The sequence below is a fragment of the Eumetopias jubatus genome, unplaced genomic scaffold, assembly GCF_037043125.1.
Source record: "Eumetopias jubatus isolate StellerSeaLion01/CBP00866 unplaced genomic scaffold, mEumJub1_p1.0 scaffold_5, whole genome shotgun sequence".
Taxonomy (NCBI): Eukaryota; Metazoa; Chordata; class Mammalia; order Carnivora; family Otariidae; genus Eumetopias; species Eumetopias jubatus.
Genome location: NW_028274811.1, coordinates 121,543,088 through 121,567,754, shown reverse-complemented (window position 1 = coordinate 121,567,754; position 24,667 = coordinate 121,543,088). Strand labels below are relative to the sequence as shown.

The following is a 24,667-nucleotide window of genomic DNA, read 5'->3' as shown; positions in this document are numbered from 1 at the left end:
TGTATAAATTTTGGCATGTTCATTTAGACAAAAAAAACCCCACAAGCCATATAACTAAATATTTTATGTTTCCCTAATCCCTGAGCAGTTGGTGTCATTTGTTTAACAAGGAAAGGAATGGAGTTCCAGGAAAAATAACTTCACAGATCTTTTGTGAAGTGACTGCTCTAGGCCAGTGGTTTTCTACTAGAGGGAATTTTCACACACACACACACACACACACACACACACACACACACACACACACAGGGTGGGGGGTGGTATTTGGCAATATCTGGAAATATTCTGGACTGCTGTGACTGGGGGGCAAGGTGCTACTGGAGATGCATGGCAGAGGCTAGGGATGCAGCTGAACATCATACAGTGCACAGGACACTCCCTCACCACAAAGAACTATCCTGTCTAAAATGTCAGTTCAGCTGAGCTAAGAAATCCTACCCTTGGCTGAGAATTCTGACTCCCAGGCTCTTTAGCAGCCTTCAGTATTGGCAGTGTTAATATGCCTGTGTCCTCATGTCTCCATAGGTACGTACATGCCCTTTTCTTTGGTGATGAACGAGTAAATGTTTTCCCTGCTATTGGCCACTTGAAAATCTTTCTTTGCCTTAGGCTCCTTTACCAAAGTGTACTAAATTGTCACAGAGGTTGCCTGGAGATACATTTGGCATCTTAAATGTCTAATTGGCAGGGAAATTAAAGCAACCTAAAATGTGTGCACTCTTCTGGGAGATGTGCTATTCCCACCCTATGTTATTAGATCTTGCAGGCAGCTGGGGCAAGAACAGCTGGGACTTCCTGCACTACCGTTTTGCCAAGTTGCTATAAAATTGTCCCTTTTCACTGCAAAACTGAGAAGGAAGAGAGGAAAAAATAGTGCAAAGACCAACCATAGTTGTCAAAAGTTGCTTCTCAGCTGTCTTTCAGAAGTCAGTCCCAAAGGTGGCTCCCTTGTCAAGTTAATTCAACAAGTAAAGGAATGTACTTCACTGATACATACTTCTGATAGCAAAGGAATATATCTTGGCACACACAGTGGGCAAGTCAGAGTGTCAAACCTAAAAGCATATTTTTTTAACTCAAATTTTTAAAATAAGATCTTTCTCAGGGGACTTGCTGAATTTTGTGGTCAAAAGAAAATCCTTTAACATAGTGGTTTTGTTTTCCCTTCTCTCAAAAACAGCCATCACTAACACCAATAAACACACAAAGCATTGAGAGTCTGTGGTTGGGTCTTTCAAACCATCATGGAACCTCTCACTTGTTGGCCTACTCTGAACCTTATTTTCTGGAAATGTTCCCAAAACCGAGCAGAATTTTCTACCTTAGAGAAGATACTTTTTACCATCGTCATTGGTCAATGATTGGAGAACCACAAAAGCAGGTCACATTTGAGTAGAGAAAATAGATATACTTTTGATACTTGAGCACAACATTACAATGTTTTGAGGAAAGGAAAAGGGCAGGAAAGGTCAGTGTGTTATTGTCCTAAGACATCAGATAAGTCACTTCTGTCATCTTTCCTTCTTTCGAGCTCCTATGGCATATGAAATCTACAGGTCAAAATGTTAGTACTCAGTTGCAAATTCTGTCGTGTACCATTCTCTAATTCTGTCTCTTATACAAATCTCAAATTCCAAAAAGATTGCCCTGTAACCCAAGGTAAGACACTACACCATGCCTCTCTTATCTGCACTCCAAGTCCACAGCATAGTCTTAATATGTTCTTGTTGGTTGAGTGATTGGCTGATTCAAAGAATGGATGGATTCTTGAGCTGGGACTCTGGGAAAGACTACTTTGGTCCACCTTGAAAAATAGAAATTAAAATTCTCTAAACCCATAGCATAAAATACATCCTATTCACCAAGTGGGTTATACTATTTTCTCCCCTTTCTATCCTACCATATCTAGGTTCTATTTGACTTTTTAACAAGAGTCATAGACAGAGAAAGACCTCAAAATTTCACAAATATAATAAGCCATGCAATGTTGGGACAGGAAAAAAAAATTTTTCACCATGAAATTGTCAAAGAAATACCTCAAGAACAACACTAAAGAAAACATAAGGTCTAGAGCAAGCTCAAAGAATGTAAATGCATGTTCCAGAACAATCTTGAAACTAGGTGAGAGAATACCACATTTGGGTATTTGAGCACTTTCTCTACCCTCAGTTGGAAGATAAGGACACACTGAATGTGAAACTCTTCTCTCCTCATGGCAATGTACTCTCACAGGTGATGAGAGAAAAGTAGATTTCTACCTATTTTCATTACTTCTTTCTTACCCCTTCAACACACACACACACACCACCATTTCAATCTGAAGCTGACTACCTAATGCTAGTTGGAGCAGAAAATGGTGGGCCATTGAATAAGTCTTTATTTGCACAACCTATGTCATGGAGACATCAAAATGTCCCCACTCATGTTCATGGCATTAAGGAGTCTCTCAGTCATTATCAGATACCAGAGTCCCTGGCCATATCCTGTTTGGGGGCTGCTTAGACACATGGGTAAGGTATAAGCACACAGTGGCAATGAATGAGGTGTCTGCGTACAAAGGTGTGAAATTCTTCGGCCTGCTCTGCTTGTGAATGGCAATAAGAGTCAAATTCATTAAATAAACCTTCAACTGCTGAGCAGTAAATGTAAAACCAAGACAGGAATAAAACTAAGTTTCCAGGCTATTTTTTAGCAATAGATTCATCATATCTCCCCCAAATTAGCATATGGTGTCTGTTAACAGACTGAACTTATACTGAGTGATCTAACCAAGTTTCCCCACAATCGATTCACTACAAGCTACTTCTTACAAGCATTTTATCTGGAGAAACAGGCTATCTAAATTCAACTCTTCAAAGATGAATCAAAAAATCTGAAAAATATACATTCATGAGCAACTCGTTATTGTGTTATTTATTGTCCCAACTGGTTCATTTTCAAACCTTAGTTAAGTCATATTAGCAACAGCTTTTCTGCTTAGTATTCACATAAGAGGTAGCTACATGGTGAACTTGCTCAGTTTTATAATGGCCAAATCTCCCATACATTTCCAAAGGGCAGCCTGTGGCTTTTCGCATTCACTAATGAAATCACACATTACAGTCTCACTGTCACATAATGCTCCTTCACGGAAGGATGTCACAGCTCCAGAAACAACTCGTAAGCTTCTTTTAACAGCTGAGACCACAGGGAAATAAGTGATGAGGGGGTGGGAGGAAGGAATATTTTAAAGCAAAAATGCAAGTTATACGTGTGATTTCTGAAAAAAAATCAATTATGACAAGAAAGTTTCTAGGTATTCTTGTCTAATTATTTTTAGTACTTTAAAATAAGTTAATTAGAAAGGCTATAATCCCAGACATACAAATCAAGAGCTGGAAGATTTGTGCTCTATACCATGAAGCCAAGTATTAGTGTCTGCAGCCAACAGAAGTAGTATTTTCTTCTGAAATGTCAAGGCCAGATAGTCTGAGAAAATTTCATATTTTCAACTTTTTAAATTGTTGTTGTTATATTGAAAATATTATGGAAGAAAATATTTTATCAACTGAATGTGATAAATTAAAAGCGGCAATGTCATTGCCTAGAGTGGTATTAGTCAGTTATTTCAGCTTTATGTGATAATTTTGTTAGGTGGGGTGCACATAAAGCAACTCCTCATCCCTTTATCCTTTGACAGAGAGGACTTAGCTTATACACTTCACTTAGATAAGTATTCGTACTTGTCGGAGTCACTCTAGGTAATGAGTAGATCAGTCACCCAAAGCTGGGTCTACCAAGTGTAGCCAACACAAATAAGCCTTCAGAGGCCCCCATTCAAATAAGGCCAAGAATAATATGCCTCCCCCTGCCAAAAAGGGCAAGAAAACAATTCAACTGTAAATGTAACAGTTGACTCTCACCTCCTGCTTCTTTGTGCCTTGAATAAGTTGTGACATTTTGGGAAGTTTGAATGTTCACAAATATTAAAGAATCAGCAATTCCCTTTTCAAAATGCTGTGTTCTCACATTTCTTTCTCACCCCCAACCCCTTTGATAGCTACCACCTGGGATTCCAACCCTTGCCCACTGAGATAGGCAGAAACTTAAAGACTAGAATATCAAGTTGGTTGTCAATAGGGCTCAATGAGAAGAGTTTGCATTTTCAGTAGACAAGCCCTGGGCTAGGGTATCAGCAACTCTTTGATTGGCTTCATTATCAAAATTGTCTGGGTTTCTGATTAGATACAACCTCATTTGTTTCAGTGAGAAAAACAACAGAAAAGCACAGGGAAAGCCTAATTCACACCAGAGGCTTTCAAAGCAAATGGAAATAAGTGATATTTCTTCCTTGCATTGCACTGGAAAGGGCGAAAAGAAACTTAAAAGCAACCCCTGACATTAGGAAGCTGGCCTGCCACTCACAACCTGGCCATATTATTCTCCTGTGGGACATGAACAATCTCCCAGAATACCAGCCTTAGACAAGGTTCCTTGAGATCATGAGACAGTGAGATAAAAAAGGATACTTTGTAATTTTGTCTAAGCACAAAAATAAGATCACCCACAAAGTAACCAAACATCCAGCTCTCTAGACTGAAATAAATGAGACTGCTACTCCTTTACCCATTACAGTTTGTCCTCTCTGGCCCTATAGGTAAGACTTACAGAGGTACCCATTTATAGAATTACCCTTGCTTTCTGACAGCAGCCAATCTAGAGAGAACCTCTGCTTCCTTAAACTTTCCTCGGAGTCAGTCAACCTAAGCCCCAATTCTATAGGGCTGAAAAGTCCCTCCCAACCACGTCTCACACTGGGATGTCTCACGGCTCCCAAGGGTGGGTGTGCTTCTTCACTGCAACAAGTAAGCTCAGCATGTCCAACTACATATTTGTGTCTAGTGATTTGGCAATGCTTTCTCTTCCCTCAGTTGTAAATCAGTTCTCTTCAGAGTGGGCTGTTGCCCTTGGATGAGCTTTCAGCAGAACGGACTTGCCCCCCACGTCAGGAGCCCTGCGGGCACAGGGCAGAAATGTAGAGCGGCCCGAAGTCCTTGTGCTTGTGCCCCAGGGTGTGGCCTGCACCGTCCACATCCGGTCCACCTCCCTTCTGGAATCAGACACCACTTACTGGCTTGTCTCCTGACAATACATCTTACGGTTCGTTTCAAATCCCAAACAAGCCTCCCTATCCCCTCAGTCACTGGCTGAGGTCCCCCAATTATTGTGCTACAATCTAATTGACTAAACATCCCTGCCGCCTGGACCCTCCATCTTAATCTGCCCATCATCAACCCATCTGCTCTCAGCTTTCTGTGAGTTCCAGCTACACACTCGGCTAGTTCCTTTTCAGATAAACTCAATCTGCCCAGCAATTCCCCATAAGAAAACTGAGATCCAGAGAGATTAAAGTGGGTGAACCTCTATCCTATGCCATGCTTTTTAGAAAAGTATATGTATTTTCCTTCTCTCCCCCCTACACACACTTCCTCTCTCTCTCTCACACACATACCCAGACATATACACCCTCCCTCCCTCTCTCTCTCCCTCACACACACAGACATAACACACACAGACACACACACACACAGACACACACACAGATCTTCACCAGGCACTGAATGGGCACCTTACTTCCCAACAGCTTGGCATTCCCTCTAGTCTTTGACTTTCTGGCACAGATAATGAAAGGTGCCTGCTTGTATTCACCTGTACTTTAATCATACAGCATCAGCAGAATGAAGAAGAGAAAGAGCTTTTATGTACACTCTTGCTTTAAAAGTTCTTAGGTCAACAGTTATGAAAACAGAGAGTTATAGACAGCTCTCCCTCCTGCCATACCCCAGCAGGACCCAGGCTGAAGTCACTCTTTTGTCACATGACCTCACTGTCAGACGTTGTTATAGAATCTTCTTTTTTACCGTTTGAAATCAGGACTGGGGAGGCCATTGGGTTGCAAAGTGCTGTAACGTTAATTGGTTTTGGTGGGAGGCACTGAGTCTCAAAGTTACCAAGGTTTCTTGCAAAGGAATGTGCTCCCGAGGCCAGGGGAATGAAGACTCCCTCCCAAAAGACTTGCCATGCTCCTGCAGCACCATCATCCTAAGATGGAGCTATGTGACATGGGAGAGAGGATGCACGAGAGAGAATAGTAGGGGATCGGTTTTTGGAAATCAGTGATGGGCAGCTCTAATTAGTGACAGAACAAATCTGGTGGGGTCTGTGAGTAAAGAAGTCGCAGCTGAGATTTAAGGAAGAACTACTTGAATGTGGTGTTGGAAGGGGACTGACAAATCTTGGGGTTAACTCTTTCTAGGTTTCCTAAAACCAAGTTTATGTGTTGCTGGGGGTGGTTGAGGTGCAGCTTGCTACTCAGAGAAGGGCTCACCTGGAGTCTGTTAGAAACATAAAACTCTGATAGTGCTGCTGTAAGTAGGGGGAGAATGGGCCCATATAGCAGCAATGTCCACAACAGTCAAACTATGGAGCGAGCCCAGATGTCCATCAACTGATCAATGGATAAAGATGGGGTATATATAAACACAATGGGATATGACTCAGCCATCAAAAAAGAATGAGATCTTGCCAATTTGCAACAATGTGGATGGAGCTAGAGTGTGTTATGCTAAGTGAAATAAGTCAGTCAGAGAGAGACAAACACCATATGATTTCACTCATATGCGGAATTTAGGAAACAAAACAGATGAACATAGGGGAAGGGAAGGAAAAATAAAATAAGATAAAAACAGAGAGGGAGGCAAACCTTAAGAGACCCTTAAATATAGAAAACAAGCTGAGTGGTGCTGGAGGGGAGGGGGCTGGAGGCTGGGTATTAAGGAGGGCACTTGTGATGAGCACTGGATGTTTTTATCTAAGTGATGAATCACTAAATTCTACTCCTGAAACTAATGCTACACTATATGTTAACTAACTTGAATTTAAGTAAAATCTTGGGAAAAAAAAGAAATTTAAAAATCTGAGCCACAGACTCATGAATCACAGTCTCTGGGGCAGCACCCAGGAATTTGCATTTGAACAAACTCTCCATAAGCAGCAACCCCTCCCCAAGTTTGCCAAGACTTGTGCTCAGAAAAGCCTTGCTTTCTGGAGCTTCCTTCTGATTTACAAGCCATACTCCTCTTTCTAGTGGTTCCAAAGACCTAGATCTTGAACTGATCCTAGCACTGGTTCAAGTCTCACCTGAACAAATTATTTAGCATTTCTGACCTTCAGTTTCTTAAATTGCAAATTGAGACTAATACCTGTTGAACAAATGAGGCATCCAGTAAGTACATGTTGAAGAAATTAAATCTTATGATGAAAACATCTTACAAATAAGGATTACTCTAATACTGATCTTCCATAGTCTCCTTGATATTCTTCTCTCTCTGTAGGCATATGTAGCCAAAGGAGGCAGCTTTCCCTTTTACTGAACAGACTAATCCTTTATCAGCTGTTCCACATGTGCACCGACCTATTTGGGGACATGGCCCAGGGGGCAGAGCCAGAAAGCTACTCCTCATGGAGATTGGTGCTCTCTCATGTCACCCTGAGCTGTCTTGGAACCATCTGGAGTCTCCACCAAAGAATTTGTGAGTTCCCTAAAACTCCTCAGAGGACTGATGCTGCAGGTGAACAACTTCCCAGAGACCAGCCACACCTGCTGGGTCCAGGCAGTGACAGGGTAAACTGGACAGCAGAAGTGTTGTTGAGGTGTGGTTGTGAACCAGGGTGTGTCCCCATTAGATGGAAATACTAGAGTTTATTGTGTTCATGAGGCAGACAGAACCCAGGAAAGGCCAGCTATGCACAAAATCCATGACCCATCTCCAGGCCTGACCTCTGACCCCTTGAGGCAAGGTTCCAGGGCACCTTGCTATGTTGCACACGGTGCAGACTAAGAGCCAGCTTGCCTTTCCACATTGGTCCCTGCAACCTGTTGTTCTCTGGTCCTTTCTGGCGTTCCTGCCCATCCTCTGTCCTCAACCCTCCCTAAGGCGTAGAGGATAGAATTCTGCCTATAAGCCAAGAGACCTGGATTTAAACCTGTCTTTGCCGCCAGGTACCTCTGTTGCTTGGGCAATCATTTAGCATTCCTCTGTCCTCAGTTTCCTTACTCAATGGAAACAGTCAAATGGGCAGTAGGCACAATGCAAGGAAGATTAAACCAAGTCACCTTTAAGTTCCTTTCCTTTCTGTTCTTCGGTGGTGCTGCTTCCGTGAATCCCCATGACAGCGTTCTACCTGGGTCTGCTTTCTTGAGAAAAAGCCACACACTTCAAATCTGCTCTTCTCATAGCCTTGCCCATCCCAACTGTGGCATACTTGACCTTCCCAAACCCCTGGACCTGACTCTGCCTTCCAAGATGACAGATAACATATTATATGTGCCCAGTGTTAAGAAATGTGAATTTTACTTAGTTTGCAGGAGGAAGCCTAGAACTTGGAGTCAAACAAACTCAAATAATGATACTGGCTTTGCTAAACTAATATGGGAATTTTGAGCAAGGTACTAGACATTTCTGAGGCTCAGTTTTTCATCTCTAATGTATCTAATGATCCCTACCTTGTTGGAAGGAGGATTGAATGGATACAATTCATGTAAAGCACGTAGCACGTTGCCTAGCACATGATGTGGGCTCAACAAATGTAGTTGCCTTCGTTTTCCCAGCTGGGTCATATTGATGCTTATTAATAATCAACCAACAACCAATTACATCCTCAAAATTCTACCTTATCTTCAAGGCAATGACTGTGATGGTGAGAGAAAATGGTCAGGGCAGTTAGCACAGTATTAAACAGATATGGAACACTTAAAATAGATGACCACCACCAACCCCACCACCACCACCACCACCATCATCATCATCATCATCATCATCTAAATTGTTGGACTTTATAAACATTGTCTAAATTAATTCAGTATCAATTGACTTCCCAAGGTGCATTGCTCCTTGAATATTCTGACAGGTGGTCTAACTGATTTTTTTTTTAACAAAACGTATAATTTAATAAACCTCCACAAATTAGGGAAGGACTTGACTCAAGTTGCACACCTTCTTTTTAAGAATGTGTGAATTCCGTGGGGGTGAGGTGCAAAAGCTGGTGTTTGAAAAATAAATTAAAAATAGGTCTTTAAGAAATAAAAATCTGTGTCTTTTGGCATTGCTAAAATGTGGAAAATGCATCTGCAGTATTTGGAACCAGTGGCCAGATTGAAAGCTATACTACCTGAATGCAGGCTGACTTTAGTTTCCCTGAAAGCCACCCACACCTTCAAACACTGTTTTCTAAATGCACGTGCTCACGGTTTTGTTAGCCCAAATATTAGGCATAATAAAAAAATTATAGAGAAACTAGTCAAATGCAGGATCTTAGAATTGTAGGATTTTAGAACTCGAAAATATCTTGGAGATAGTCTAGCGCAAACTCCAAATTTTGCAGATGAAAATACTTAAGGTCCAGAGAGGTCTTAAAATCACCTACTAACTTCTCCTTTGGTGGCAAAGGAGAGTCTCATTACATCTTTTGCTGTTAACATAGGACTTTCTGAATGAGCAGCTTTGTGCACAATAGCAAGAGGAAAATGGCAGAAAGTTGTCTTTGTGGGCTTTATCACTTGATGAGGAAAGAGAAGCAATATGTCCTTGGGGAATCAAGTGTTCTTTTCACTGACTCTTTCAGAGGTAAGTAAATTACCTTTGCAAGGTGCTATCCAAGGACTGACAATGACCTTTTCCCTCTAACCCTCACCCAGAAGGCTGAAAATATATCAAATCAAATCAAAACAAAACTGGAGTTTCACAGGTACACCATATGCAGAATACAGGCATTGGAATTTGTTTACAAGGAGGCCTTTCTAGTACTTCTGAGGCAAACTCTGTTCATCCTGGCGAGGTTCAAATATATTTGCAAATCGTTTGCAAGTAATTTGCATAATCCTAGAGAGAAGAAAAAGTTGATTCTACCTATAAGGTCTTCATTTCAATTTATTAAGTTTTTTCATCCCACCATCCTCCCCACCCTCAACTTCTCTTCCTCTGTTCAGTGATGGATTCTACTATTCCAGAGAAGAAAGCCAGAGGCAAGTGAAAAGTTCTGAATTAGAGCAGATGCCTGAGGACAGTTTTTCAAAATGAATTCCAAGGGCTGTCAATAAGTGTTATCTGAAAAAAAATTAAGTGCTTGCACAACATTGCATTAGTTCAGTTTAAATAGGATTCTTCAACAAAATGCTTGTTAGTGCCTTTTATATGCTAAAGATTGTGAATATTTTGAGAGAGTTGTGTAGATATACAATTTTCAGCACTTTCTTATTTGACCTTTTTCCCACAAATCCTGCTTTACTAATCCTGTACTATAGCATATGTAACTAAAAGTAGTTCAACTTCTAGCTTGCAAAGACCCTAGCTGCATGAAATGCCGGAAGAGAGAAAAATGAAAGTCATCTCCTCCTTGAGTAGATTTTTCTTCTTGACTACCCAAAGGCTATTCCTTACACAGGTAAAATCAGGGTATGGTTCTTGGCCACATGCAAAAAGCAGACATATTATATGGAAAAGTATTTTCCTAAATATAGAATTAGGCAACAGAAGGTAAAGCTGGAAGGGCTATGGGAAGACTCCTTTCATGCCCAATGTGTAAAATTTTAGAAATGAAGCTTCCTTCATTAAAGATGTAGTGAGAATAAAGAATATTGGAGTTAGCTGAGTCTCAGACCGCTCCTGCCTCTTCCCCACCTCTAATAGGTCCTCAGGAATTCCTCAAAATCTGGGGCCTCAGTAGGGTATGGTTGAGAACAACACATTCTTATGTATATATACTATAATTCCCTCATTTTTAAGGGTGTAAGAGAGGTGGTAAGTGGTTATTTACCAAAACAATGAACTTTTGTAGAAGGTGGTGCTATTAAATAGAAAGCCTTCTTGGTTTGATGAGTACTCTGATGGGACTTGCTGAGCCTTAGGGCTAGAGGAGAGGTGAATAATTTGGCCCAGTAATCTAAAGTGTGGAATCTCCAAGACAGTGTGGGGGTAGGGGAAGAAAAGAGATGAGAAAAAGACAAGGAGAAGGAGGTGCAAGAGAAGTTTCAGCCACAAGACTTGAGGATGGGGTTAAAGTGATACAGATGTCATCACGGTAAGATATCCCAGGCCAGAATATTTGTACTTAGAGACAATTCTAAAATTCAACTTTGTATTATCTGTATTACTATAATTATAAAACCTACCCTGTTGCCTCAAACCCTCAATAAAGTCTAAAAACCATTGTGGAAACTGAGGAAGAAGCAAGCAAATTTCATGTCTCTGGTTCTACAGGGACATGGATAAGCCACATGGGACAATCAAATCCATCACTTTATGGAAAATGAAGTAATCCAGAAGCAGCAAGGGCTCATGCCATAAGAATGTAAGAAAGCTAGACATGAGCAGAAATCCTAGGGAAGGTCTTATACTTGCACAGAGTGTACAATGAAGAGCTAGGGATTGCATTTAAATTTTGAAGAACAGGGAGATCTCAGCTAATAATATTCCATCTCTGAATAACAGATGGAAGTTATGATTCTGTATGGAGGAACTCTTCGACTCCAAAGGCTTGTGGCTTTCACTGCCAAAAAATGCCAATAACTGCCACTTGAGTTGGCTTATATTCATAATGATCAATTGGCCACATCTACTGGATGCATAACCCTGACTGAAGCCTCCCCACCTCCTACCTAAATCCCTGTGTCTTTGTTTCTTGATTCTGTAAATGTCTGCATCACTCGTTTTACTTCTCAAGAAGAAACTTTATCCCTAACTCTTTTCTCCCATCATACCTCAGAGCCAAATTGTCATCAAATAATCCTATTTTTTACTGCGGCATACCATCCCCTTCTGTGTTTTCTCCCTTCCTCAGTTTAGCTTGCATTACCATGCTGAGACAGTTCCAAGCACCTCTTCACTGTCCATGCTCTCCAATCCTCTGCCTCCATGCTACACCAATTATCTATCTAAAATGCAGATGCGGTCAAGTCACTATGACCCTAAATGCCATTTTCTAGCTCCCCATTGTTCACAGGATGAAATCTTTTCTTTAACCTGGCTAAAGGGTTTCTTGCAAATGTGTTCCTGCTCCACTGCAAGCATCATCTGCCATTTCCTACTCTATAGGCCATGGTCTGAGGCCATCCATATCATTCCATCTCTTAATCTTTTCCCCTCATCTCCTCGTCTTTCCCTACAAAGACCTTGAGCAAAACATGCGTGCTCTATCTCCTTATCATAATTCAAATATCAATTAAAGTTAAAGATAAAAGTCTGATAAGAATTAGATTTTTATCTTCAGACAATATTTGCGTTGTTTAGTACTTTAACTCAAGAGAATAAATAATATGTACAATTCTGCATGTTGTATCACAATCATGGGAAAGAGCTAGAGATCTTTGGTGATTGCTCAAGTTACATACTTCACAAGTAATCACCACTCCAACATATATGGCTGGGCTTGACAGATGGAATACCCACACTCTGGAGGGTGATCCTTGCTTATGGTATAGTGTAAGGAATAGAATATAGAGTGAGAAGAATGGAATTTGGGTCTTCGTTTCCTCATTCATTGTCCAACTGGCCTTAAACAAAACATTTCACTTCTCTGAACCTCAATTTTTATCTGTCAGACAACTTCCCAGGGTTGTCGTGCAGATCAGATGGAATTAGGTATCTAAAAAGGGACGGTGAGCAGGAGAGAAAAGGCTTTACAATCTATAAAGTGCTACATAAATGTGAAAAGGAGCGCTGTGAAAAGATAACCGGACATGGAGTCTAAATGCATGGTGCTACATGTTGATCTGTGTCCTAGAAAAAAATATGTTGAAGTCTTAATCCCCTGTACCCATAACTGTGGCCCATTTGGAAGTAGGGTGTTTGCAGACATAAGTAAGAGGATATCATTAGGGTGCGCCCTAACACAATATGACTGGTCTTATAAGAAGAGAAAACAAAGACACATGGGGAGAACACCATGTGAAGCTAGAGGCAGAGACTGGAATGATGAATCTACAAGCCAAGGAATGCCAAGGATTGTCAGCCATCACAAGAGTTAGGGGGGAAGCATGGAAAAGATTCTCCCTCAAAGCCATCAGAAGGAGTTGACATTGCTGACACCTTGATTTCAGACTCCTAGCCTCTGGAACTGGGAGACAGCAAGTTTCTTCTGTTTTAAGACACCCAGTTTGTGGTATGTTGTGTGGCAGCCCTAGGAAACTAATAAACATGAGTATAAATTTTATCTTGTCAGTTACTGACTCTATGAATGTGTGTTAAATTCCTTAAGCTTTTTCTCTGATACCTTAAGGACACTTACCTTTCTGTGATAGTTTCTCTGAGGCCACTGGCCACTCCTTTGACCACAGTGCTAGCTTTGGGGGTCAGCACCACCTGAGATATAAAAAACGAGCCCTTCTTTCTTCTCTCAGTGATGGACGCCTGAAGAAACTGGATCAGTTTTTCCGGATCTGTGGTGTTGGCCCAGGGTGCTGGCATCATCTGCCCAGGCCAGAGAAAGGGCACTTCCAGAGCCACTGGACTGTGGTAGAAGACCAGCACTTGATAGTCTTTCTCCCACAGGTACTTTAGACTAACTTCCTGGGCAAAAATCGCTGGGCACATCTTGTTTCCATAGATGTCTTTCAGCATTTGGACCAGTTTTTCATGGTGATATTTCTGCATCCCATAAAAATGGTTGAAGTCCAAGAATACAACCTCCTTATGGTGATCTGTGAGGAATGCATTAATCTCCTCAAGGCCTTCATTGACTTTGGCACTGAACAAACCATGAGCAAAGTAAAGTTCATTGTCGGGGTCTCTGGGCTTGGTGGAAATTCGAAGATCAAAATAACGGATCCCAGCTCCTAGCTGACCAGTAAAGTTCATTGTTTGAGTGGCTAACCATTTCCGCATCAGCTTTTTGGCTACAGTTCCAAACACAGAGACAAAATTCTGGACGGTTTCTGGCTGTTCAGGCCCTACTGGTGAGGCTTCATCAATGTAGAAGCTGAAGGAATCATGAGATCCTAGAAAAATAACAAGGCATAATGTGGTTATAGTTCAGTCCTTTGTTCTTCCCAACTTCTTTCCCTCTTGCAAAGTCTGTATCTCTCCCTCAAATGCATGGAAGGAAATAATAAGCAATATTTACTTAGTTCAGTCTCAGGTCTTAGGAGGGTCCTTTTTATAGCCTATATGGTACACATAGCACTTCAACAGATCAAACTGATTATAAAATTATGTAAAAATCCCTTCTGACCAATATTATAAATAAAAATGATCACCTTCTACTTCTGTAAACAAAGAATTTAACGTATTCATTAGGATTGGCTCTCCATGTAGGTGGCATAAGTGACCATTCATAAAGTGGAATTTATGGGGATTCACTGGTTCCCAAATACTTTGTCTACTATCTTGCCCTTTTCCTTCATTTTGAGTTGATTTCAATGGTAGAGACCTTGTTTCATTGAAAAAAGGAGGTTTTTTTCATGGGCAGATGATCAGCATATGAATTGGTACCTTATACACTTTGGAAAGCACAAGAGGTCCTTACAGAGAAAGGGAGAAATAAGCAAGAGGACAGCACAATGTTGATATATTTAACATCACTCCTGACCCTGCATTTGAGCAACTATGAACTTAGATGAGGCCACGTACTTTTCACATATTGAGGAAACAATTTTTCTTACAAGTTGACAAAACTAACAGCATTAAAAAATTAAATGACAGACTATTTTCTTCACAAATATTTCCTCTCAACAGTGAAAGCTCTCTTTGGAGTTGGCTTCCAAATTTGGAAGACTTTCTCCCTAGGAAGAACAAAGGCAACCTATTTAATTATGATTGTGATTATGATTTTTTTTTTTTTGTCTGTTACAAAGACCGGAACTCCAGAAATGTAGCAATGAACATGCGCATGATTTGCTGGTAAGTATAGAGGGCCATTTAAAATATTTTTGGACCTAATGAAGAAAAATTATTTCAAGTTTTAATTTTATTTTTTAAAGCCTCCTTTAATTCTTGGGCAAAACCTACTGAACAGGTAAAATGAAATTAATGTATCCTGAATTTTCACATGTTAGAAAGGGCAGATGTCATCATTCCCCATCTGTTACTCAGGCTTCCTCAGACCATGTTGCCTTACTCCTGATTTAGTTGTCTAGAAACTAAAAAATACACACCTTGTTCTAGTTCCTACATTTCACCCTGCCCCCCCCTCCACACTCCCCTTTACGTTTATCATCCATCACCTCAGGGCCTTTGCCTGATAAGCTATTTGAAGCAATTTTTTTTTCAGTGAATGCAATATTTATCTTGGTCTGTATTCCATATCTACGTCAATCTATATGTCTCTATGTACATCTATCTGTCTATGTCGAGCATTAAACAGCCAAGAGGAATCACAAGAGTATGAACTGCAGACACCTCTGTAAGTTGGTAGAGAAAATATTTTGAAAAATACTTTAATACCTTAAAAATGATAACCTTTAAGATTTGGAGCAGCTAACTCCTCAGAATTATTAGACTTTTTTAAACAATGAAAAGTAACCCCAAAATACAGAAATGCCATGTTTAATTTAATCTGGAACTGTCTGATCTATTTATCTTTAGTACATGGTATGGGGAGAAAATGTCAGCACTTTCTGAATAAGCAGAACTGGCAGTTTGGATCTGGCATTGGCAAATTTTAACAGGGATTTAAATTGCTGCATATTGATTTATTAGTAGCTATTCAGCCAATTGCTAATATAAATGAAAAAGCTAAACAAACTGTACTGTGGATCAATATACAGAGAAAATATGTTTAAAGAAAGAAATAAAAAAGTGAGTTTAAGAAGAGCTATAATCAAATGTTCTAGAGTTAAAATAGGTGCAAATGAATAAATAAACCTTCAAGATAAGGGTTAATTTATAAAATTTAAAAAATTTTAAAAGTTAATTTCCAAGCATGTGAAAAAAAAAGGTGGATGAAAATAATTGGTTACCTCTACAGTCTAGTAGAAGACATAATTGGAAGCAAGCAGAAAGGGAATTAAATATGACTAGATTTCTTTTTCTAGAAATGACTGGTTCTCTGCTTTCATTATGACTTTAGTTTCACTATTCTGCCATGTGGCTATCTGGCAAATTAAAAAAAAAAAGCCTAGGAAATTTACCAATTTTGAAAATCCTATAAAAGAACATTAGTCTCTAGATTAAATTATTTGTTGACATTTCAGGAAAATATAAGATCAAAATAAGGTAATGTTAAAATAAAAATTAAAAACAACTGTCGGAAGAAACCATTGGTACCCCCACTAATATTTGTTCTAAGCTAGATGATTCTGAGGTACATGCACAGCATTTGGTGCAGAATGATGCACCAGATGCAAACATTACTTGGAGAGGAGAATTAAATCATCAATCAATACAAAACACTATCTTTGCATTTGGGGAGAAAATACATAATCTAATGTTGGCCAAAAAAGGAGTATCTCATGGTTTTTGATTTCATTTGGAATAATACTTCCTTCCCAACTTCAACATTTTCACTAAACCATTAAGTTTTCTATTTGAATATAAAACAAAAATACAACAGTATTTTATGACCTTTCAGTAACAAAGGAAAAATCGGGCTCCACCCTGGTTCTTTAAAATCAGAGAGCTCTGCCCACAAGAGTGGTAAGCATCATTTCTTTCTGCCTTATCTGGTCTAATATTTTGCTTCTACACTGGCTCAGTATTCCTGGGTTTCTCACCTCTTACTCTTCTCTTGTCTATAGCCCCAAACTCCTATCTTGGACTTGATACTTAATGTTGCTCCCCTGATTGTGAACTTAGCCTCTCAATTTTGGGTTTGGTTTGCCTTCTCTATTCAGAGAAGAGCTGGCCACTCCCAACCCTATGGAAGAGCGGGCAGCCTCGTGGAGCTTGAGGACCACAGCCCCACAACTCAAGGAACTAGATTCTGCCAACAAGCAGCAAGCTTACAAGAGGAGCCTCAGCCTCAGATGATGAGATTACAGCCTTGGCCAACACTTCAATTTCAGTCTGGTGCAGTCTGGCCTTCAGATTAAAGTAAACTGGGTAATGCAGTGCACTGAAAACAGCCCTGAAGTGGGTGTTGGAGACGAGCCTCAAATTCAAGCCCGGTCACTAACTCACAATTTAACACTGGTGGATCATCAGATTGTTAATCATTCCGGCTTTGGGTTTTCTAATTTGCCAAATTAAAATACTCTCCATACCTACTTCACGGGATTCTTACGAAGAATAAATGAAACCATGTTCACAAAAGTTCCATAAAAGGAGTATAAATCTTAAATTACTGTTATAGTCTTAGGGTTGTATACCTAGTCATGAAACATAAATTCACTGGTGACCAAGAAAACATTACCTAGATTAATATACATTGGGATGCCTGTGCAAGCTCACACGGAAGGGAGGACAAGAAGGGAAATGATTTAAATTGTAGGATTTAGGTTTGTAAACATTTCTTGAAAACAAGATTCTTATCTTGTTATTATCTACCATTTGTCTAAGATTTTAGCAGATATTGAACAAATTTACCCCATTCCTTTTTGCTTTGAACAGCAACTAAATATTTGCATTCTGACATGTACTTATACTAAATACTAACCCTCTTGCATTCAGTATCTTCCCAGTATTATCTATAAAAGTTCTCTGGGATGAACTTTTGGTTGGTCTCTTGATTTGGCCATAGTTCCATTTCAAATTCTACAAAATTATGGGTTTAATAAACATCAAAGAGAATTTATCAAGTCAATTTCATCTGTGAACCTTCAGAACAAAAAGGCCTTCAGAACAGGAGGCTAGGGTTGGATGTACCCATGCATGTGCAATTCCAATATCTCTACCCTGACCTTAGAATTCAGGCTCTGACTCCATCAGAATAACTGCTCCCCTCCTTGCTCTACAGAGCACTGAGCTTGCTTGCAAGTTTATCTATAGCATGCCATGCTTCCCTCTCCTGTTGTTTGGCACAGTTGCTGCGGTTTTCAAGACTCCTGCTGTCTGGTAGCAGGTTTCTTGCATATTTGATACTTTGATACCTTTTATGATAATATGGCCAACACCCCAGGAATGGGGAAGCATATGTACCCTCCACCTGTGAACCAAAAGAAAACTGCTGGGTGAGGAACTGAAAGGGTAGATGTAGTTTTTGAGGCCCTTTTCCATGGTGGAGATAGGCAGGTGGCACAATCTCCACTTTCCATGGGAAGAGATGCCGTTCTGGAGTGAAGTCTACCCTCTTGTCTTCCCTTTGTGAAATTCTCTTTTTTAAAGATTTTATTTATTTATTTGAGAGAGAGAGAGAGAGCATGCACGCATGTACGCTCGTGCAGGAGTGGGGGAGGGGTAAAGGGCGAGGGAGAAGCAGGCTCCCCGCAGAGCAGGGAGCCGGATGCGGGGCTCCATCCCAGGACCCTGGGGCCATGACCTGAGCCGGAGGCAGATGCTTAACCGACTGAGCCACCCAGGTGCTCCCACTTTATGAAATTCTTAATCCTAGTCTACTTCTCTGACCCACATGTATTCCCTTCTCTGTGGAGAAGAATTGTTTCACTCATGGTGACTTTCCTTTCTCCTGAATGCATAGTCCTTTGGTCTGCAGCCCCCCCCCCCATCAGCTAGCAACTGTTATTAGATGTTGTTATTAACACTTATCATGTTTATTACATATTTTCTCTTTGTATCAGGCTCTCCACCTCCAAACCCTCCTCTTTACACACACACACACACATGTATGCACACACTATAAGCAGATTGTAAGCTTCCTAAAAAGAAGAGAAAAACCCCCTATGCTTTATAATTCCGTGTCCACTACTGCACCCGGTTTTATGAATATAAAGCCCTATTTGAAGTCAATGGGTCAAAATCATTCCTACAGGATATGCTGTGAAGGTGAAATAACTACTTCTAATAATCATTTTTACATATTAGGCCATTTTTCTTTACCATTTCCCCTCAGATTTCTCAGGAGATTCGTCTACACAGCCTGGCTCTCTTTCCCCGACTTTGGTTCTGTCTCTCATCCACTGTGATCAGACTATCGCTGTTGCCACTCATTTCAATCCTCTGTGAAATACCATTGATGAACACAACAGAAAACCCATGATCCACTTCTGTGACCTCATTCCGAAGTCCTCCCGCAGAACTCAGCAGCCATTCAGCTAATTGTCAGTCAGCAACAATTCAGTAGTTGAATAAGCAAATGAGTGAATCCTGCTCAGCCCTTCTGGAACGTTTGACACTGCTATGCTCCCTTCTTGCAATCTTTTCCTCCTTTGGCTTTTGGGACATGGCTCTTGCCTAGTTTTTCTATACTCTCTGTGATTGTCCTTTCTCAGTCTCCTTCGAGACCTTTCGTTGTTCTTCCAGCTCCTAAATGAGGGTGTTAACTAAAGCTCTATTCAAGACTTCAAGTGACTCCGTGCTTTTTCCTCGGGTAATCTCATCCACTTCTTTGGCCTCATGGCTTTAGTAGAAGGACCATGACTGGTAACATCTCATCTGACCTGCATTCCATACCCCTGTCTGCCTAGCAGGCAACTGAATTTCATCACTCCATGGGAATCTTAAACTTAAAATGTTCCAGATGACCCTTAGCACCTTCCTCTTCCAAACTGCTCCTTTTCATGTGCCCCCTAACATACTTAATTATCTTATAATCCTTCGATCTCATCCTTGGGTTCATCTTCAATCCTTACCTGCTTCTCAAACCTCACGTTTAATCGGTCGTACAATCCCATTGGATTGACCTTCAAATCTTCTCTCAGATGTGCTTTTTTCTTTTCTGTTCCAGGGGCCCGGTTTCCTGTTGGCACCACTAAAACAGCTTTCAGTTACTAGTCCCTTCATCCCAGCTGCCAGCATTCCACCCTCCTCAAAGGTTTTACTCTGTCTCAGCCTCTAGAATGGATTTAATCTTAGAGAAAAGATATAATTGATCCCAGCTAAATACATTGGTATTCATCAACAAGTTCCTCTTGCTTTCTGCCCTATTTTCATTAACAGGAAGTTTGACTTGGTAACTTCTAACTAAGTGTCCAAATCTTCTAGGGAAATTATCTGCTCTTATAACCCCTTGCCACCCTTATGAGACTGAAATCTCATCCCTAAATGCTAGAGTGGTAACTAGGACCTGGTTATCTGCTGAGTCTGTCTGCCTATCGGCCTTCCTTTAATGTCCTTCAGTGCTGTCTCCAGAGTACGAATTAACCAGCTCCATTCCCTGTTACCTTGTGCTAAATCCCTAAACACCATCTTTTGTGTGGACCCTGGCCTTGAGAGGCTGCAAACCTGACTGATGGCACATGATCTTCTCGGCAGGTACTGCCCCATCCCTGATATAGTACCTAAAATAAATAAAATCCACTCTTAGTTTTTAACTGTAATGGAGGAGAGAAAATACCAAGATTATGAAAAAATATTAATTCTCAAGTCATTTTTACTTGGTTTGGAAGTCAATCAGTTCTCTCCACGGTAAATATGTGATGTTCAATCTGACAGGAAAACAAACCCTTTAAAATTCATTAGTTGGTTCTTACTTGACAACCCATAATTAATCCCATTAATTTTTGTTTACCCCATTAATTAAACTGACCAGTTACTGGGAGTTTTTTGGTGACAAAGACCAAAACTTGAAGAATTGGGATCACTCCTTACTCCCAACACACAATCTTGCTTCAGTCTTCCAGCACATGATCAGGTCTTTGTGGACCATACAAGGGATTTTGCATCATCAGAGATAATGGACAATATGTATCAGAAACCAAAACACTTCTAGAATTGAGCAGATAATTAAAAACCACACACTGGTAATATGGATACTTCACTTGACATAATAAATGTGTAGAAAATACATTTTCAAATAAGAAATCTGACATATCTTGCAGAACACTGAGATGAAGCCTTTCGTAAGAGAGTGATCAAAATAGTCATGCTGTGATTTATCTTTGGCTAAATCTGTATCTTTTGGATCGTGTAACGCCTTCCCCCCCCAGCACACCTCAGAGACAGTAAGCTGAAGTAAAGGAGGTTGGTTTCCTCACTTAAGTCTTTTGATCCAGGATCCCAGATGTTAAATTTGAGAAACCCTATTACACTGATGCTTCTCAGGAGTACAGAAGCTCAATATTCATCACAATTTCTTTCAAATTGCTGCACTGTTTCCATAAACCAACATATAAGCTGGCAGCGAATAGCTTAAGAGCGGCAGTGTTCCAGTCAAGGGGCAGGAAAAACAGCTTGTTCTAATTGCCACCCTTGGTGAAACTATTAAACCTGCTTTTCATACGAATTTCTTTTTAAGGACTATCAATAGGGCTGCCAGAAAAATAATGAAAAGAGACCCCAAGAAATAGAGAAGTTCGAGATTACTGTCTAAACCAGCCCAGGCATGCGGTGTCCCTTTCCGCTGCATCTATCCGGGCCCTTCTTCTCAGCTGCCGGTCACATGGATTCAAACTCCGAGCTTTTGCTGTGTACATCGTGCTGCCAAGCCAGCACTGAGAGCGTCATGACCTTCGGAGCTTAGCCACACAGCATCAAGGAGAGCAGTTTCCGAAAAGGGAAGGTCCTGAGACCAGGAAGAATCTATAACCTAGATATAAAGATGTAAGCAAAGAAATCAGTAGATTGGGAGTATTCGTCGGGTAATTGGAAAAGAGCAGTAGACCATCTGCTTTCCTAGAGCAATGGTACTCAACCAGCGGTGATTTTGACCCCAGAGATATCTGACAACCCATGAAAATGCTTCGCATTGTTACAACGGAAGGGAGCCGCTCCTGGCATCTCATGGGTAGAAGGTCGGGAACGTTGCGGCACGTCCTACAAGGCAGCACGTGTTCCCACAGCAAAGAATCAACCCGCCCAAAATGTCAGTAGTAACAGGGATGAGAAAGCCTACTCCAGTGGAAACCATACAGGCAGATGGAGTGATTGAGTGATTTCCAGAGGTAGAAACCAAACTCTCCCGATGTCCCTGCTTCATCTGTGATACCCGCATTTCCCCATACCCGTAACTCATCGCTCGCACACTCTTCGTTGTGCCATTCTACTTTGAAGCTATCTAAATACAGCAGTCACACAGGAGGCATTGCCTTTGAGTTCGCTTAAAACCCAACAGAATATATGGCTTTGGCAATTATTTCTACTAATCTCTAGATTTTTACTTCAAAATTTCTTTCAACCGTTCTGACAGTTCTCAAGGTAATCAGTAGCTCTTTTAGGCTAAAATTAAACCCATGCAGACAGGTACCTTTTATTCGCCGATCTCTTATCTCCACTCCAGAAGCTTCCACGTGGCATGAGTGTTATGGGGACAAGATCTGTCTAGCTCTTATTTAATGTATTAAATAAATCAAGCACCTCTTGTGTGCAAGACAGTATGAAAGTTCTATGTATGGCTGTGAAGAGGTGGAGGTGGGGTTTGGAGAGATGAAAATAACAGCACTTACTAAGTCAGAAAAGGTAAAGTGGGTTCCCTCTATTTCTTTTTTTTCAGAATATGTTTTTCAAGTTTTATTTAAATTCTAATTAGTTAATATACACTGTAATATTAGTTTCAGGTGTAGAATTTAGTGATTCAACACTTCCATACAACACCTGGTGCTCATCACAACAAGTGTGCTCCTCAATCCCCATCACCATTTAGCCCATTCCTCCTCCCCTTCCCCCTCTGGTAACCATCAGTTTGTTCTCTATACTTAAGAGTCTGTTTCTTGTTTTTTCTTTCTTTTTTTCCCCCTCGATGTTCATTCGTTTTGTTTCTTAAATTCCACATATGAGCGAAATCATATGGTATCTGTCTTTCTCTGACTGACTTATTTTGCTGAGCATAATACTCTCTGGCTCCATCCATGTCATTGCAAATGGCAAGATTTCATTCCTTTTTATGGCTGAGTATTATTCCATTATATATGTATATATATCACATCTTCTTTATTCATCCCTCTATTTCTTATGCTTCATCTTCTGCTCGGCCAGGCCAAGCTTTTGGTAGACATTTATTACCTATTATATGCCACGCATTGGGTCAGGGATTTGGAAATAAAACAGTACAAGACTCATCTGGGTTCTGTCCTTGTGGAGTTCAGATCATAGTGGGCGGAAATAGACAAGGAAAGCCACCATTATCATAAAGTATGATAAATGCCATGATAAACTATATATGATAACTTTTAATAAAACAGTAGTTCAGTCCTGAGCTCAACATGACCTTTTAGGATAATTAATAAGCAATGCTAAAGGGTAAGAGCAAAACCCCCAAAACATGACAATTAAGGCTCTACTTTTTCAATGTTAAAATGCAGAGGGATCACTTAGGTATCTTGTTAAAATCTAATTATGTTGGTCTGGGATGGGGCATGAGATTCTGCATTTTTAACAAGCTCCCAGGTATTATCAATGTTGTTTCAAGGACCATACTTTGAATAGCAAGGTATTAAGGTAATATTGACCTCTTCTTGATCAACAACTGCTATTACTGCCTTCTCTCCCCATTTTTCTATGCTTCCGCATTCCCCAGTTCTCTTATTTTCACCCTGTGCGTGCACATGTGCACAGACACACACACACACACATACACACACTCACACACTGATGCATACACTTCTGCTTGTGTGCTTTCAAAGTTTGGGGAGATGTCATAAAGCCTGTGTTGTGGGTTCTTGATTGAATACTTTGCTGTGTCACAAAGAAGAAAACCTGAACTAATCCTTTTATTAATAAAAAATCAGTTGATAATTTTTACAATAGAACATGTATTTTGATAAATTTTCTGAGGCCATTTGCCTACTAATACTCATATGAACACTGGAAATCCATCTGCACATCTTAATTAATAACCAAACACAAGTCCCTGGCCATAGTGAAAAGGCAGGGGCAGATTTGAGTCTCGTTCCTCTTATCCCTGAGGCCACAAAGCTGCAATTTCTTCAAATGTCTGTATTTCCAGATTCATAATGGCCACTCTACCAGATGCTGTGATTCAGGGAAACGGATGAATCAAGGATGACTAAATAAGAGAGATCGGAGGTGGTGTCCATGAAAGAAATGGGGCAAAGATTAGGAAGAAAAATGGCATATTTTGTCAATAGTCTTGGCCTTGCTTATTTTAGCAGTGCCTAAAGGGGAACTCAAATATCTGTTGGCAAATAATCTGGGAGAGAACCAGAAAAAAGTCATGCTCCTTTTGGCAATCTGCTCTGCCTTGACCCCTAAAGGGCCCTGACAGCTCAAGAAGGACCAGACATTCTGGACCTGAGAGAGACATGCTTTGTCTAAAAGGCAACAAGAAAATCTATTTTGCACAGCCCACTGCATGGTTCTTTCCCCACTCACTGCTTCCTAAGATGCTCCATGAAGTTGAAGGAAACTGGGCTCCCAGAAGTCTTTAGTAGTATGTAGCGCAGGGTCCCACAGCCACTCAAGATGGGTCACTCTCCTTTTGCTGGCTGGACTCCAGCTATACTAGGATTCTTTTTTTATTGAATATGCTAAGTTCATTCCAACTTAGCCCTTGTGCTCACTATTCCCACTGCTTGCAATGCTCTGCCCCAAGTTATTTTTAGGGCTGACACCATTTTGCTCAAGTCTCAGCTCAACTGCCATCTTTTTAAATAAACCTTCCTGCATCTAAAGTGTGTAACTCACCC

General features: G+C 40.5%; 1 protein-coding gene across 1 annotated transcript in view; it reads right to left on the bottom strand.

The window, feature by feature from the left end:
* The window catches only part of PLCXD3 (phosphatidylinositol specific phospholipase C X domain containing 3), a 159,870-nt gene that overhangs the window by 37,801 nt on the left and 97,402 nt on the right, over positions 1 to 24,667 (bottom strand). The window contains exon 2 of the mRNA XM_028097918.2: positions 13,324 to 14,032. Coding sequence (XP_027953719.1) covers positions 13,324 to 14,032 — 709 coding nt within the window. The remainder of the gene's footprint in view (positions 1 to 13,323; positions 14,033 to 24,667) is intronic.